Here is an 18733-nt window from a genome sequence, read left to right on the forward strand (position 1 = left end):
AGCAATACTGCGCTGCTGTCTTTGTAGTACATGTAATTGGTTTACGGACATGGTGAAGTGTGTCAGCCAGTTGCTCTCTCACATGCATCCGTAGTTCGCTGGTTAACACCGGAAATCTGCTCCTATAATGTAATAGTGAAAGCCCACACGGCTTCCCATCACGGCACAGCCCTCTGTCACATGGCGCGCCGTTGGTTTTCACTGTGGATAGAGTTGGGGGGGAGACGGGATAAAGGAGTCTGCAGGCAGAGGAGGATAACGCGATAGAAGGTTGCAGGATCTTATTTACCGAGTAGGTCTTCTTAACCACTTTTTTAAAATTGATATCATCTTTGTGTCATTTTGTTGCGCCTTGGAGTCAAAACTCCGCCATATTCAGTCCACCACGCCCGGAGCGTGAGCTATCACAGTCGCCGTTACAGTCTGCTCAACTTATTGCACAAGTTAATTTCCCCTTTTACTGGAGAGGAAGAAGGTAACAGCCTCGAGAACAGCTGCTTTACTTCCTTAAATTTGCTAAAGCTTCTGTTTCCAGCTCCGGGAGGGGGGAGGCGTAGTTGCTGGAGCTTGTAGTAAAGAGTTACCGTGGGCTTTAATCATTGTGTGTTGTGACTCGAGGATACACCGAGGAAGGGAAGGGGGGAGTGTTCGCTGTATGAACAAACAGTATGTATGTGTGTTTACCTTGGAAGGTGAAGTTGTAACCAGGAATGATTTTGAGCTCCGTGGGGGCATGCTGCCTCAGCCCGGAGGCCAAAGAGGCTCGGAGGATCAACGATGAGATTGAGAGGCAGCTCCGCCGGGACAAGAGGGAATCCCGACGGGAATATAAACTCCTTTTGCTGGGTAAGAGACGGATCAAACGGTCTCTGTGACACCTCTATCAGAGGTCAGAGGTGGAACAAGTTTTCAGGACTTCCACTTAAGAAGCTGCATCCCGAAAAACGTTAGGTGGCCTCCTCAAGAGGGTCTTTGCATCTCGTCTGTTATATCAAATTAATTATTAAATTTGATACATCAAATGTCTTAACGATTTAAGAAAAAAATCTTGCATAAATATAACAGCCTTATGTTGAATATTTGTATTTACGGTTTTGACATATGAGGCAGCAAGTGCAGCTCTTAAATTCATGCAGAAAGAAAGCTGTGTCACAGAAGACTACTTGAATAAATACAGCCTACTTAGCATCTGTCTGCTCTTTGAATCAGACCCCTCAAAACATAGATGTAAACATGATTCAGTGCACTTGAGTGTGTTATGATGCCTTTGTAGCTGAGAAGAAGCAGATTATAAACAGTGGAGTAAGAGGTGAATCCTGAATGTGGACATTAAAACCTGAAAAATATAAGATATATATATATATATATAAATACATTGTAAACAGAAAAATCCCCAAAGTAAAATAAAAAACATGGAGGTGACGTGAATAATTCTATATACCACACAATTTACATGTTCAAAAGGGAGTAGGATGAAGTTTACATGCACGTCATTTACTACTGAACACTGTTCCTGTCATAGGGCGTGTGCATAGTTTGCTGTGTGAGGTGAGTTAAAGTGTAAAGACAATGCAAAATGCAGTTACAGTACGGGCAACCATGCAAAACGTACTCACAGTGGGAGTTTTAACTACTTTTAGCTACTACTGTATCTCAAATGGGGAAAAAAAGGGATTAACTACACAGATTTGTAGGATTGAAATATTATGTGTACCAAATGAAGTGTATATACTTCATTTGTTGATAAGACATCAACATATGGCCTGACTGTAGTAGTTTAACATGGACCAAAGTCTATGTACATTAGTGGTTTGCGGTGACATTGATCAGTGGTTGCTGTATGCGTCTCATGAGACGTATTTTAAAAAAAGAACTGGTACTACAACAAAACTCATCACAGTTTAATCTTAAGGAGAGCAGCGAAAAAAGAGAAAACAGTTGACTGTTAACAGAGCCAACTGCCTCCAGTTCTTCAGAACTGCCCATCGACAGATCTGTGCAGTGTATCTGATAACAGCATTTTTCTTCTACACAACAGTAAGCAGTCCTCTGGTATACATTGCTGGTTCAGACAGGCATGACATGACACGAAGCTCAAATACTCACTCGTCAGTTTTTTTCCTTTTACGAAATAATATGCGACTAGCCTTGGGTCAACTAGTTTTGTAGCATTTTTGTGGTTAGCCACGAGCATGTTAGACTGTAGCTTCCTGACCCTAGTTTGCATTTATAATCTCTGCATGATTTGGAGACTTTATGAGGTATAAAGATGTGACAAATCTACATGTATTAGTAACATAATTGCTAACAGTTATACCTGGAAGTGTGATGAGTCCTCCCTCATCTATCTCACTTTAGTTGATGGTATACATTTTGTTTCAACTTCCTTTAGAATTGGCCCCATAAAATCCAGTATGGCATGGGCTCCACACACCGCTGTCATTTAATCTGTACAGAAAAGAAATATTAGTTGCAGTCCTCATCTGTATACTACAGGGCACCGGGTGCTTCATTAGTTCCTCCTTGCTCCTTTCTACTTTCAGAGCTGCTTTAATTCGTAGTGTCACAGATTCATTGAGGTGCTGGAAAAACGTAACATTTAACAGCAGAGATTTTGGTCCGTATTGACGTGTCAGCATCGCACAGCTGCTGAAGATTTGTTGGCTGCACGTCCTAAATGCAAATCCTCTGTTTCACCATATCCCAAAGGGCCATGCTGGATTGACATCTGGTGACTGTGACGCGTCATGTTCAGGAAACCAGAGCTTTGTGACACAGTGTTACTGTGCTGGAAGCAAGCATCATGAAAGGATGGACATGGTCAGCAACAATATGGCTTCATGTTGTGTCCATCAAATTCTGACCCTACCATCCGAATGTTGCGGCAGGAATTGAGACTCGTAAAGCTAGAAAACATTTTTCTGATTTTCTGTCTAATTTTGGTAAGTTCGTGGATGTGATATCCTCGGTTGCCGGTTCTTAGCTGACCGGAGCGGTTCTGGGTGTGGTCTTTGTAACAGCTCGAAGCAGTGTGGCCATTTTTCTCTGGCCTCTGACATCATCAATACCTTTTTTTTTTCCAGAGGACTGCCGCAGACTGGATATTTTCTCTTGTTTGGGAAAATATCCTCTGTAAACCCTTGAGATGGCAGTGTGGGAAAATCCCAGCAGATCAACAGTTTCTCAAATACTTAGCCCATTTGTCACCAACAACCACGCTACATTCAAAGTCACTTCAATCACCCTTCTTCCCCAGTCGGCTGCTCAGTTTAAACTTCACCATTTTGTCTTGACTATGTTCTAAATGCTGTTCTTGCAACGTGATTGGCGGATCAGATGTTTGCATAAATAAGTAGTTGAACAGGTGTACTTAATAAGGTGCCACATTTAATTTGACTATTTGGCAAAGGATGTGTCATCAGTGATTAAGTTGAAGGTCTAAAGCAGTCAAGCATGGGTAGTCATGTTGAACGTGTCACCAGCCTTTTAGCTTCAGTAGACAGCACTCTGTATTTTAGCCCACGACCAGTTTCAGTCTGAGATTGGAACAGTGCACATCGCTTTAAGTACTCTCTAATAACATTTTAAAAGAAATACTGTTGCTTTCATTTGTGCACAGGGTTGTCTCACCGGTGTCATTTCTGCATTGTCAGCTACACGGGGAAATGCCGCAACTTCTAATAAATCTACCAGCCACCCATGAGATGACAAAACGTAACATTTGATGCAAGTTATGTCCAAGTTTACATAAGAGGACATCAGGATAATATATTATGATCATAACTACATTCGGGGCGACCGTGGTTCAGGGGGTTGGGAAGCTCATCTTGTAACCGGAAGGTTGCCGGGTCAATCTCCAGCTCTGTCTGTTCCTGGTCGTTGTGTCCTTGGGCAAGACACTTCACCTACCGCCTACTGGTGATGGCCAGAGGGGCCGAGTGGCGCGATATGGCAGCCTCGCTTCTGTCAGTCTGCACCAAGGGCAGCTGTGGCTACAACTGTAGCTTCCCTCCACCAGTGTGTGAATGAATAGTGGAATTGTAAAGTGCTTTGAGGGTCTCGAAAAGCGCTATATAAATGCAATCCATTATTATTATTATTATTATTATTATTATTATTATTATTATTATTATTATTATTAAATAAATAAATGAAGCAATAAAATCAATCGCTCTGTATACCATCTGTTTAGTGATAACCTGACATAGTTTATTCCTCTGAGCTATAAAACCCCATCCAGTGTTGCTAAACAGGAGAGTCTGCATCCGTGCTGCTGGTGAGACCTCAGGCATAGTTGCTCCTTAAGCTAAATGCTAACATCAGCATGTTTTGATGCTCACAGCTATAAAGTTTGCAGTCCATTTGGTGATGTAATGATTATTATGCTGACTGCGTTAACATGCTAACATTTACTACCTTAAACTAAACTCAGAATACTGGGGAATGAACACCTGTTGTTAGGACCTTAAAGAAAACACTGAAAGTGTTGAAATTTTCATCTGGTATCAAAAAGTCAAGAGCTTATCAGTGTGACGCATAGTGATCCAAAAAGGAATTTCAATGTCAACAGACAGAAAGAGTGGGAGTTTTACAGTTAAAACTAGCTGATCGCTTACACACTGCACGAATATATATAGAATATGTGAACGTTTTACAGAAACAATATAATTGAAATGGATGGATGTGTCAACAGGGTCAGCAGGAAAACGTAAAACAAGTTCTGACGTACCTGTATTAGTTAAATATTTCTGTCATTTTTTTGCGACAGATGTTATTTTATATATATATATATGTGTGTGTGTGTGTTTTATAGCCTTAAATCAATCAAAAATTTATACCTTGTTATTTTTTATTAAGCCAAAGGTCAGTGCTTAAATTATAATTACAAGTGATGTACTCATTAATGACTGAATATTTTTTTAAATTATTTCCTTTCAGAGTTATTTTATTTTTGTGATTTCTAATTCGTTTTTTTTATTTCAATTTATTTTGACTTTTTGTTTTTAATCCAGTTTAGTTTCACTTACTTTCTACTGTTTTAAACGGTTTAGTTTCAGTTTAGTTTTTGTTAGTTTCAGTGTCAGATTTAGGCTTTTTAATTATTATTGTATGGAAGGCATATGTCGGAGGCACGATTTAGGAAAATTTATACCGGTGTTACAATAAAAACACAGAATATTTTGAAAGCAGTTGACTCACAATCCTGTGGAGTCTCAATAAGCATGTCCATCAATGCCTCATCAGCCAAGCTGAAATAACACCTTTTTAACAAACTAACAGATACTATACTTTTTACAAAATCTTATTTTATATAGTTTACATTTTTGCACAAGTCTAGTTTTAATTTTCACTTTTTTTAGGTAACTAAAATGTTTTCTTCAAATCTGCTTTAGTTTTCAGTTTTAGTTAACTATAATCACCTTGATCCTATAATATACTGAAAAAATGAATTCTGTATAATGAATAGTTATAGTTGAGGCACTTTTAGTTTAGTTGGACTTTAATTAAAAGAATTTTCCTTATATATGTTTAAAGATGTTTTTATTTAAGTAAATAATCTAGATGCTTCTTCTACCACTATAAAAAAAACAAGTTCTCAGACTTTAAGTTTTTTCTACCTGCTGTTGTGGTAAATAACATAATTGTGTCTCTTTGTGCTTAAATTGTAAGAAATAAAAAAAGTAAAAGTAAAATTACAGGAAGGGCTCAGGTAGCTTATTGATCGTCCTGTAATTATAAAAAAAATCATTTTGTAAAAACAACCAAGACAAAACAAAACAAAACAAAACATGTCTGTAATAGGTTTTTTCTGTAATAAATATTTCATATATATATATTTTTAAAATCTGATTTTCCATGTGTTCTTATTGGATCAAGAATCACTTGAGGGGATGAAAATGACCTTTGGATTTACACAGTATCTGGATGTGATAAGGTATAGAGGGGAGGACAGGTGCATTGTATTGTTGGTATTTTGATGGGAATAAAGAATAAAACTACATTTATGCCTCCTGTGGATAGGAACTGGTGAAAGTGGCAAGAGCACGTTCATTAAACAAATGAGGATCATCCATGGCCGTGGATACTCTGATGAAGACAAGAGAGGCTTCAAACAGCTGGTGTACCAGAACATCTTCACAGCCATGCAGGCCATGATCCAGGCCATGAACGCACTGCAGATCCCCTACAAGTATGAGCACAACAAGGTAGGCCTGTGTCCTTTCTTCGCTGCTTTGCTCAGACAAATTGAGAAAGCGGTTTTTATCAGACACAGTCCCACAGAAGCATGCGGAAGGTTTACTGACAGAGCCTGCAGTGTGTATTACTGTGTATTTAGGGTGAAGCACTTCTGGTAATTTGCAACAGTGTTTAGTTTTGCAATCCTGCTGCCAGAGAGTTTTGTCTACTTACGGAGTGAGCTGTCGTTTTGAAGTATACAGAGTGTCACACTGCAAGCATGTAAACTGGTAGTCCTGAGCCAAAAACAAGTAAGAGATCAGGAATTCCCCATTATTCATACAGGAATCTGTTCCTGTCTTACAAACACCAGGGGCCCGTTCTTCGTACCTCGCTAAGTAAGTTAGCTGGATTTGATTGTTGACGATTTCCCCGAAGCTCATCCGGGACTTGCTGCCATAGCAACAGAGCCGTAACCGTAAACCTGCTCGGGAGCAGGTTTACTTTATGTAAACAGGATTAGATCGCGGCCACGCAGGTATGTCCGCTTCATTTATACGAAAGCAACAGCGATATTCCACCACTGTTTCACCATAAATAAATATTATCAATGTAACTAAAGATAATGCAGCACTTGATCCATTTATTGACGTCACACAGATAAATACAGGTCATTCCCTAAAAAAGGGAAATGTACTATTAACATTCTATTACATGTATGTGATTATTACAGATGTAATTCATATTTCAGAGTAGTAATTGGAAATTACTTCGTGTAATCAAGATGGGAGACCACGGCTATAAAAGCGAAGGTGGATTTGGGAAGTCTGTCGCAGCCATGTCCTGTCCGTTTACGCGAGCCACCCATTGCGGAAGGTGCAAGATTGATAAGGACAGTTTTCAGAATTCAGCATATATTGCGGGATAGACAGGATCCTTTAGCTCAGCGCGACAGTGTGCTCATAGAGAGATATCGATTTTCCCGTGAGGGTATTATTCACTTAACCAACTTGTTGACGAGGGGGTGCAGGACCACCACCTGTCTTTTTTTGCTCTGCCCTTTTCTTGGTTGCTGTTATAAACAAACAGATTATTTCAGGGTCTCTTTTCAAGAGACGAAAAGCAATATAAGTGATAAATATTACCATTCTGTAGAATATTCTTATATTTCACTTTTACTTGTTCCCATGTTCTAGTGGGTCCTGTTGTGGCTCTAATGTGTAAGGGGATATAATATAACATAATATAATATAATGTAATATAATATTGGATAATATAGTGTGATATAATAAATTTACCCTACAGCCTACTGGTGTTGGCCAGAGGGGCCGATGGCGCGATATGGCAGCCTGGCTTCTGTCAGTCTGCCCCAGGGCAGCTGTGGCTACAAGTGTAGCTGCCTCCACCAGTGTGTGAATGTGAGAGTGAATGAATAGTGGCATTGTAAAGCACTTTGGGTGCCTTGAAAAGCGCTATATCAATCCACTCCATTATTATTGTTATTATTAAATTACTTACGAGTTTAATTTGTCAGCAACTTTCTGCCAGCCCTCTCTCCTTGCTTTTGCAGCATTTGCAGTGTTCCCTTGCGTTCTGATTAAACTCTGAAACTCCTGAAATCCCTCACTCAAGAGTTCTTGCTCTGCTGCCGAAAAATACCGAGCGCACTCCTTCGACATTTTCGCCGACCAATCAGAGGGTTGCCGATCAATGTTTCCACTATCGATGCGTAGCCCCTTTTACGACACCCAGTGATCTCACATTACTTCATCCAGCTGTACTAATCGTCAACAGCAGGTGTGTTCGGGGAACCGGATTAGTGAGCTCACGGTTAGCGCGATGGTTTGGTCTTGGATGTGTCATTTGATCTTGGATGTAGTAAGCGACGTACGAAGAACGGGCCCCAGGTGCGTATTAATCACAAAAACGTGCTAGCTCACACACAGAGACTACATTAGGTAAAGCTCCAGGTTAGGATGCAATCCAGGAGAGCCTATGTCAGTGATCATCTGAGTCAGCATGTGAGTTATATTTTTTCTTTCCTGTAGTGTTGGTGGTGTTCTGTAAAAGCTCACAGGATGGCACTGTTTGTATGCAGTTGGTTTGCATAAATCAGCAGTGAAACACAGAGAGACCGTAGGTCAGTGAGGTCAAGACATCCGTCGCTGTGTCTGAAATAAGTGCGTTTATTCATCAAATCAACTACACTGTTCACAAACTATGCTGATCACAAAAAAGTGCATTAGACTCCTGTCTGGAAACCAAATTTATCGCTCATTATTGAATAAACTATTGACTGTCTGTTTGAATAATTTAGCGAGCGGTGATATCAGGCACTCAGTATATCAGTTCACTAAACCTCTTCCCTGAATGGTGAAATCGTAGCTTAGAATCTATAGTAATGCACAGAAGGCCCATCCAAAGATTTGAGTCCTCGTATAACCTCTCTGAAACAAAAAGAAAACAAAGCAAAAACAAAACCAAAAGAACAATTGAACGAGTTGGATTAAATTTATATGCTCACAAAAAAGCCTGCTGGGGTAACTAGCTTTTTGCTTGCTTTCACCAGAAGGAGAACATCTTAACTTAGTGAAGCTTGCTCCTACTGTTTGCTTCACTAAACACACAGGTTAGACTTTTATTCTGAAAGCATTTTCTCATATAAAGTCAAAAGTGATAGTTTTAGTTAACTTTTTATGTAAGAGGTTTACACAAAAAGTCACACCTCCTTGTGATTACTGTGGTCACTAGCACGGTGTAATGCTTGCTTGTGGCTGTTATGGATGACACTGACCTGTCTGCAAACACTTGCTAATTAAACACTGAACTGTAGCGAAACTTGAAAAAGTGAGACACAAACCACAAAGATGTTTTGCTGGCAACCAGTAAGGTGGACACAAGGCAGTTGCCAACCTCTCTCTAGACTCATGTGACTGCCTTAATGATACTTTCATAACTGCGGCTAGCTAGCTCTATACTGGAATATACTGTAAGAAGAATACTCAGTGGTATTTCTATGATTGTGTTTTTGAGTCTTAAATAAGAAATCTGCCTCTGAGTAGCTCTATAAAAAATGAAGTAGACACTGGAAGTGACGTGATTATTTGAGGCGCGGCACATAAAACAGTGGCAGCTGTTGAGTGATGGAGGCGAGTAAGTTACATTGTATTAGTGGTGTGGAATTAAAAGCTGGAACAATCTTTTAGTAAAATGCTAAGATTTTTTGATTTCTATTAGGTGGTCAGTGACTGCAGGGGGAAGAAAATGTAAAATAGAAAAAGAAAAACAGGACCGTCTGATAGGTTTGTAACATAAACCTATTCGCTGGAACGTTAAGGACAATCTGCTACACAGCAAAAGGCAAGACTCAAGGCACCAAAGTTCTCTGGTTACTCATGCATGAGGGAGACCTGGCTGGAGCCAAGTGTCGTTCCACCACTTGACCACCATCAGACTCTCAGCCAGGTTTCCCCACAGCACTCCTTTTATTGTGGTTACATGAATATGCATAGGGTCATTAACATATAACATCTTACATAGGTATACATGTGAACAAAGAATACTGTGTGTGTGTGTGTGTGTGTGTGTGTGTGTGTGTGTGTGTGTGTGTGTGTGTGTGTGTGTCAAAGGTCATATAACAACATGAAAGCACGAAGGCAATCATCCTTGGTCAGGAAGAGGGTAGACTAGACCCCCCCGGTAAGGAAGTCCAGCAGTTCATCTAAACAGAAAAGCACTTAGACTAAAACAAATGTAGCTACGTTAATCCTACCATAAAACAATAAAACAAGATGCGACCTCTTCCCATGCCCCCAAGATGCAGGTGTGCATTCCAGTGTGGAATACACACCAAGCCTCTGTAGCCTGTTAAAGATCACACAACTTATCACTACACAATTGATTATACACCTCTAAGCATATATGATTAAATGTTTTCTAATACAAATGACAATAATAAACTCTAAACCCAACACCGTCAAAGAATGGGAGTATATTTTGAAGCAGGAGCATTTTAGTTAGCATGAAAAAACAAAAACAAAAAATCAAACAAAGTGGAAAATCCCTTCCAAAGACTTCTGCATTATGAAAAATATATGACTCAACAAACAGATATCTGTTCTTCAGTGTTACCTTCATTGGAGCGTTGCAGTGTAATCAGCCGGTTCGATTCATATATTTCATAACACTGGAATTTCATTAATGATGGGTTTTGATTCTCATGTTTACTATTGCTTCAGATTGCTGAACTGCTGCCCTTCTGTGCTTCCTGTTGAAAAAATCTGATATGGGGGCATGCAAATGCTTTAGCCTTCCCACGGCTAGTACTGCCTCTGCAAGCTGCTTTGCAACCCATATCTACCCCAGCTCCTTTCATGTTGTGTCTGATTTCTTCAGTGTCATTTCCGTTTTCACTGATGGCTGCCGTATAACATACTGGTACCGCTTCTCTCCCACAACAATGCCATGCAAACCAATGCACTAAATTCCTGCAGATGGGGTTAACACGCTTGACTGCTAGGTTGAGAATGACGATTTCTAAACAACAGCTGTTGATAACATACTCAAGAGTAGTGGTTTTTCTTGAGTATGTTATCAACAGCTGTTGTTTAGAAATCGTCATACCTTCAAATCAGATTTATTGTTTTATGTTTGGAAGCTCAGAGATTACTTATTGGTTTTTAAAGACCCCCTGTGACAGTAGTTTAAACAGGGCTTAATTTCATCATGTCTGCTGGAGACTATCAAAAAGTTCTCTTTTACAGTGGGGGAAATAAATATTTGATTGCCTGCTGAATTTGAAAGTTTGCTCACATCACCAGGCGTGTACACACCTCAGGGGGGAGTTTGGCCCGCTCCTCTTTGCCGAAACTCTCGAAATCCGTTAGGTTTCTTATTTTTATTCTTGGCTCTTTGATACTGCCCAAAGTGGTAAAATGGAGGGAACTGATTCTCTGGAAAGTTGCGCTTCATACACATAAGGAGTTCAAAAAGGACGATCCGTAGTTGATTGATTGACCGTACGTGGCACACAGCCATTCCTGCTGCGTTGTAGGGGATCAAATACTTATTTCACTCAATGACAAGAAAATCTACTTATAGCTTTTACGTAATGTGGTTTGGTTGATATTCTGCCTCTATTAAAATGAAATTATCATAAAAATATAAACTTTTCATTTCTTTGGAACAATTATTTCCCCCACTGTATCGAAATGATGTGCTTATATGTTGAACAGTTAGTTTCAGTAAATGATTGGTAGTATGAATCAGAATCTTAATTCCATCTTGTTTGGTATTTGTTATCTTGGTAAACCGGATGACATCACTCCTTCCTTCCAGCACTGGGACTGATTCGTCACCTATAATGCTGCGGTGACAGTTGCGCAAGAGATGCTTCCTATAAATAACACAATATTAAAGTAATTATTCTTTCTGAAGTTGTCGCTAATATTAATGTGTTATTGTGATGCTCAGGCCAACGCCACAAATGTCAATAAGGCTGATGTGGAAAAGGTGGTAACATTAACCAACCCATACATTGATGCCTTGAAGAGCTTGTGGAGCGACCCGGGAATTCAGGAATGTTACAATCGGAAGCGGGAATACCAGCTCTCAGACTCAGCCAAATAGTGAGTGTAAACAGAAGAATAACTCCTCACACACTGTCTAATAATTTCCTGTGTTTCATCTGCCAGCCGTCTTTTTAATGCACCAAGGACACAGAGGCTTAGTAGTTTTTCCATTTAAGGTTGTTAAAAAGAAACGCATTTAAATTCTAAATAATTCATTGCAGCTACATGGCTGAAACAGATACAGCCATGACTTAAATAATTCAAAATAAATGTCTTCCTTCTCTCCCTCTCTGTTCTGCTTCTTCATCAGTCTTTCTGTCAGCAGCTTTCATTTTCATTTCTTAACACTGCATTATCCTCCCCCTGTGCTATTAGCTATCTGGATGACTTGGATCGAATCTCTGATACTGGGTATCTGCCAACTCAGCAAGATGTGCTGAGGGTGAGGGTGCCCACAACCGGTATCATAGAGTACCCTTTTGACCTGGAGGGTGTGGTGTTCAGGTGAGTGGTTTTTTTTTTCTTTCTTTTGTTGGTGTCTCCCACAAATACTATTAAAAATAATGCAACATTCCTTAAAAGCAGATAACATAATTCGAGGTATTACAGGGATCGATACATTTATATCTTACATATATAAAGATCCAGTAACCTGTTTTAAAATCTTCTACCCTTCTACCTCCCGAGTACAATGTCTATTGTGTGTATACATCATTATGGTGCATTCACTGCTAGCGAATGGCCATCCTGTTTTTTTTTCTTTTTACTTGTAACCTCTCTGGTAACCAGATACCTGCAAAAACAATGACATTGTCCCTGATGACACCTAGTGTTATCAGGTAACATAAGCACATAAGCAACTAGGGCTGTGCAATATGACCAAAATCTCATATCCCGATATAAGAATTCTATCTTCCCGATAACGATATAAATCACAAAAATTTAACATTTTCTGTAAATTCTGTGAATCTCGGGCAGCTCGTCTTGCGGGAAGTGTTTCCAGCTGCGCGTCATGTAGCTGGAGTCGAGTGTTTTAACCGATGCATGAAACGATACATTTTTAGACATAAGTTGTAAAGGCCGCCGTTTTCTTTGTGAGTATTTATTACACAGCGTGCTGTGGGGAAAAGCCTGTTCTAACGTTTGAGTCTAAGGTTTATTTTTTAGCACCTGGTGGCTCTTTTTTAATTCTCATCCGTAAATAATCTGCTCTTTCACGTGATTCTGTTTATTTTGAAAAGTCTCAACAGGATCTTGAGCTTTATTGTGAAAGGTTTATGTGGAACATAAACAAGCGGACACGCGATGCTGTTACCGTCGTTGTTGCTAACCACAACGCATAAAAACAGGCGCTTGTCGTCGGTAGTGTGGTTATATTAAATATAAGAGAAAGAGAGAACTTTAAGAAATTAATATAGCCACTACAGTGACCATCAAAACGATGAAAAAATGTTGCCGTAAACAGTTTATTTTGCGAAACAAACGATAGCGTAAAATGAAACAATAGACGTTTTTATATCGTCATCCGATATATATCGTTATATCGAACAGCCCTATAAGCAACACTTTCACCTGTTCGCCCTTGGACTGCAGTTATCATTGCGTCCCTAAATATAATTTGTTCATCAAGTCTGCCATCCTGGGCGGCTACGTATAGCAAGAGCAGACAGATCACACAGAGCAGTTCTGCATGAAGAGTGTGTTAAATTGATTTCATAGTTATATAGCAAACAAAATGTTTGTTAATTAGAAAACTAAATATCATTTTAACGCTAAAAATAGTGACGTTTAACTGTGTCGATAATTAGTCAAACTTTGTGAGAAGGCCCGACCAACTTTAAAATGATCTCTCAAAGCCACCTACTGTGTGTTAGGTAACTGGACACTGAGATGTTAATTTTCAGGAAGCCCATTAAAATGTAACGCACATTAGAGTTCACATTAGAATTAGAAAGAAACATCCTGTTTGAACTGACCAATTTTAGACTATGTCGCTGTGACAGCTGGCCACTGATTATATTAGCTGCTGTTTGACTGGTTCCCCCAGTTTGACTGGTTTTACCTCTTTAATATAACAGTTCATGTACTTTACATTGCTGTCTCCGGTCCTGTTATCATTTTTAAGAAACATCATTTGTATCATTTATGTTACCTTAATATTTTTCACCGGTTTAAACCTGTGACTGTAGGATGGTGGATGTGGGTGGTCAGCGTTCAGAGAGGAGGAAATGGATCCACTGTTTTGAAAATGTCACTTCCATCATGTTCCTGGTGGCACTTAGTGAGTACGATCAGGTCCTCGCTGAGTCTTCCAATGAGGTAAAAATCAGACTTAAAAATACTAATCTAATATATATATATATATATATATATATATATATATATATATATATATATATATATATATATATATATACACATGTTTCTTACATGGGAAAAGACAGTAGCTTGCTTTGGGATAAAAAAACACCCAACTCACTGGATAGGACACAAAGGGACTTTGTTTCCTTTGTTTAAGGCCAAACCTGTTAGGTGGAAATGATGACCTAGATTTCTGCAGAGTCCAGCTCCTCTCTCTCTCTCTCTCTCTTTGTCTCTCTGTTTCTCTCTCTCTCACTTTCTGGCCACATTGATTAACCTCATCTCAGCCCTCCTTTGTGGCAGTGCTCATAGTTCAACTGCAGGGGGAGCTCTAAAGTCACTTTAGCCCAACAAAGGGCACCTTTTAGTGAGGCCTGTTCACTTGATGAGATTACAGCCAATTGAATTTGCTCACACAGGCAATCACTGGTGAAGTACTGCTGTTCTTCAGCAGGGATTCACGTCTGTTGTGTTTGCTCCCTTTCATTCTTTATTTATTTATATGTTTGTTTTTTTTCACAGAACCGAATGGAAGAAAGCATGGCCTTGTTCAAGACAATCATAAGCTACAAGTGGTTCGAAGAATCCTCGATCATCTTGTTCCTCAACAAGATAGATTTACTCGAGGAAAAAATCATGTATTCACATTTGGTTGACTACTTCCCTGAGTACGACGGTAAGGGGAACTAGCGCACTCGCTGCAAAGAACATTTGAATAGAACATGATAATATGAGCATCTTGGGCCATTCGTTTTTGCTGATTCACTGTGTCAAATAACAAAGTCTTTCTCTTACAATCACCAACAACACACTCACTCCTTTTTACAGTTCGCTGGCATTAACTACTAAATGCTACTGGTTATACCAGACCAAACACGAGTGTACCAGTTTGTTTTCCGCTGATAAAAATGATATGCTTTGCCTGTGAATTCAGATTTCTATTTCTTCATGGAAATGCATGAATCTAACTTACAATTTTTCACTTTTACACAACTACTAAAATATTCCTGTGCTGTTTTCTTCTTCTAGGTCCTCCACAGGACGTCGACGCGGGAAAAGCATTCATATTAGACATGTTTGTCAGTCTTAACCCAGATGAGAAAAAAATCATCTACTCCCATTTCACGTGCGCCACAGACACAGACAACGTCCGGTTTGTCTTCTGCGTGGTGAAGGACCACATCTTGCAGGGCCACCTGGATGCCTACAACTTGGTCTAAAAGTGTGGCGGTCTTGTTCTTCTTCTTTTTGCTGTAACTCAATCGGCTTTGTACACCTGGCAGCCGGGAGAGCTCCTCTGTGGTTCTGTTTGCTTCACGCTGCTGTTGAACTCTTAAATCCAAAAACAGGAAACGGAGAAGTAACGCGGCTTGTCGTCAAATGGCTCCACTACTTATGTATTTGAAATTTTCTAGTTACACTCTTTAAAGTGGATGTCTTCAGCTATTATGAAGTGTGACGTTGAAAGCGTTGCCTTAGCGAGGAGCCTATTATAGTAAACACTGAATTTTATGGAGTGCTTTGTGTAGCAGTGTAAAATATTTCAGTGTCCTCAAGAGCCTCAGAGGACTTGTAATGTACTGAGTCTCTGCTTCAGGAAATCTGTGGAAGTGAATGCAGACTAACTGCAATGCAGCACCTCACATCACTAATCCAAGTTTGTCATGGTTTGTTTTTCAAGCTAAAAAGTGTTCGAAGCATCTGAATGCTTAGGTTGTGTCTTGACTTAAAGGGAACTAGTCGTAATCAACACTAATGACACACTGACCTTATTTACCACTGTTACTTGCACATTGTATATTTTGTAGCGGTGGTTGTGTCGTACTTGCTCCAGTTTTCAAATTTCAATTCACTCGATGCGCCTCACGTTTGTACGGTGTCCCAGAGAGGTCAAACGCTGCAACTTCAGAACTGCGCTGCGACTTAAAAACACCAACAAACCGAAAATTTCTCCAAATGCACACAAAACACATTGGAAATGAAAAAACAAAGCAAAACACAGAAGCCGAATAAAACACAGTCGAAGTTAAATCAGAGCAACAAAACAGGTGTTTTTGGGGGAGGCGTTTATTCGAAGGACCAGCTGCGAAACATTGTAGGCTTAAAAGGAGCACACGACTCATCCACGTTGTGAGGGAGAAAAACATGCAGTGTTTTCATATGATTCATGTAATACTGCAGATAGATGTTTGCTATTAGCCATTTAGCACTAGATTGTTGCCACTTCAGGTGTTTGGTGACATACCTCACCAATAACACTTTTGGGTTTTGTGTGTTTTTCTACTACTGTTGTGTTTTATTCAAGTTCTGTTGTCCTTTGTGTGCTTTTTCAACATTTTTCTATTTGCTGGTATTTCTTTAGTTTGCAGTTCCTTTGACCTCTCAGGGCCACCGTACATTGTCTGCATTGACCCTTTTAAGCCACTTTTTTTGAGCACGGCATACTTTTTGTTTTTTGTTTTCTAATTCTAAACATTTCAAAGTGATATTCACATTTATTTCTTGTGTCAGTTGTACGCTTGAATAGCACGTTTCTTCAGTTCAAAGACTGTTTGATTGGATTTTTAAGTATATTTCTTGCTTTGCTCAAAAGGCTTTACAACTTCCCCTTTTATTTATCTAAAGGCATAGTGTACATATTGCATGGTTGGGTAATCTCCCACTGTGGTTATTTTTCTGTCTTTTTACTCACATCACGGTCAGTGTTGAAACTGCTAAAGGGAGAACTTTTAAATGTTAAATCATCTCTGACGCTTTAGAGATGGTCTATTCGCAGGCATAAAGAAAAAGCTCATGAGAGTGTATCCGTAGCACTATTGTTCACAGAACCCTCTTCACAGGCTAATGTGTACCATTTTATTTATTGGTATATTTCACTATGACTGTAATATGTGAATGCAGTCTTTTTAAATGCGATTGGATAAATAAACAATCTGTTCATTTTAGGTTTTCAGTCTTTGTCTGTGTTTGCAAATCAGCTCCGGCACACTGATGGTTTGCCATTCAAGTGTTTGTCTTCTTGGCTGCTTGAAGAGCTCATCTGGAGCAGTCTAAGTCCTAAAATCCTCCTCTGTGATACATCCATCTGGCTGGAGCCTACAGCATTAGGTCCATATTTTTAGTCTTGTATGCAGGGATATAGAGTGTGGCAAAGAACCAATATTTTTGGAGGACACTCAAAGTAATGTGGCAGTTGTATGTGACACAAGGATAGATTAAAAGTGAGGTGGCTGCTGGGCACCAAATCCTTAGTGGTCTGTTCTACATGCAGTCAATTCAACCCCACATCGAACATGAATTAAAAACCGTTATCCTACATTTCACCTAAAACATCATCAAGTCAAAATAATGAGCCCAAGGACTGTAGCTAAGGAAAGATTTGAAAGATTTCCCAGTAAAAATCTCCACATTTAAAAATGCGAATGATTCACAGCTGATTTCCACTAATTTTACTTTTTTGTTTACCTGTTTTAACATTAATAATAAATAAGTCACAGCATCATTAGGCCAATCATGGCTGCGTGACCTTAATAAAAGACATACATGTAGAGTTAGGTGTCCATTGTATATTATGCTGAGGTAGAAGTTGACAGTTGTATTTATTTATTTATTTATTAATTATCACCAGGCAAAATTTCAACCACCACTTTAGATTTGAAAGCAAACAGTGAAGATGTGACTGGGGTGCAGACTTCCAGCTATATTTAAGGGGCTTGATATGATCTGTTTAGGAATTAAAGCCATTTTTACACTATTTCCCCATTTTCAGAGGGTTAAAAGGGATTTAGCCAATTGGCTGATAGTATATTTAATAATATAGAGCTTTTCTATACTAGATGAGCATTCAAAGCACTTTATACATGTCATTCATCCATTCATGCAAGTAAGTGCTTTCTATCTAACATTAATATGCCGAAGGATACTTTGGCGTGCAGACAAGAGCAGCCAGGCCTCATCCCAGCAACTGATTACTCCCTGAGCCACAGTCACAATAATATATTTATTCAAATATAATATTATTGTATAATGAGATAACATATACAGCTTCATAATCGTGGAGGCCTGTTCCCTTGCTATTTCATGACAAATTAAACAGATGAAATATCAAGAGCTGATTTCCTTTGTTGGGCGTGCAATATGGGATTCAGAGAGATGTGAAAAGATTTGTTAGGGTGGAAGTAAAAAAAAACAAAAAACTGACAAAATGGCAAAGTCTATGGCCAAATCCACAATCAACTACATAAAATGAAGGAAAGCACTGGCTCAGCAACACCAAAAAGTTGGAAGATGATGGAACTGAAGCACATAATGACAGCATTATTTCCATAGTTAAGGGGAAAAAAAGATGAGTGGATGACGGAGTGGGTGCAGTTTTCTCTGTGGTGGGGTCGGGTGGGCTGTCCCGGGTTCTGTGGAGCCAGGCGGCGCTGCCGAACTGGGCCCCAGTCCGTTTGGGCCTGGGCCCCCTTTCCCTGGCGGGTTGCAGAGTGTGGGCGTGCCTACTGGGGTCGGCGAGGGAGCCGGCCCCAGGGAGGGGTCACTTGCCCCTCCCTTCCTTCCCTCCCCACCTCCAGCTGCCTCCCTCTTCCTGCTCCACCACAATCACCCACACATGCAGGGCCTTG

General features: G+C 39.7%; 1 protein-coding gene across 4 annotated transcripts; it reads left to right on the forward strand.

The window, feature by feature from the left end:
* Positions 1 to 147: 147 nt before the first annotated feature.
* On the forward strand, positions 148 to 17053 carry LOC146706036 (guanine nucleotide-binding protein G(q) subunit alpha-like). 4 transcript variants are annotated; one of them, XM_085464020.1, is made up of 8 exons: positions 148 to 292; positions 693 to 846; positions 6022 to 6206; positions 11650 to 11804; positions 12123 to 12251; positions 13937 to 14066; positions 14631 to 14784; positions 15138 to 17053. In XM_085464020.1, the coding sequence occupies exons 2-8, from the start codon at positions 711 to 713 to the stop codon at positions 15326 to 15328; spliced, it is 1080 nt and encodes a 359-aa protein (XP_085320146.1). In that variant the 5' UTR covers positions 148 to 292; positions 693 to 710; the 3' UTR covers positions 15329 to 17053. The 4 variants fall into 4 exon arrangements, with proteins under 4 accessions (XP_085320146.1, XP_085320149.1, XP_085320148.1 ...); XM_085464022.1 differs by lacking the exon at positions 148 to 292 and adding an exon at positions 308 to 475; XM_085464023.1 differs by lacking the exon at positions 693 to 846.
* The last annotated feature ends 1680 nt before the right edge of the window (positions 17054 to 18733 follow it).

This window comes from Copadichromis virginalis, linkage group LG7 (genome assembly GCF_057382275.1).
Source record: "Copadichromis virginalis isolate Kocher_CV1m ecotype Utaka linkage group LG7, C_Virginalis_male_GT1.1, whole genome shotgun sequence".
In the NCBI taxonomy this organism is placed as follows: Eukaryota; Metazoa; Chordata; class Actinopteri; order Cichliformes; family Cichlidae; genus Copadichromis; species Copadichromis virginalis.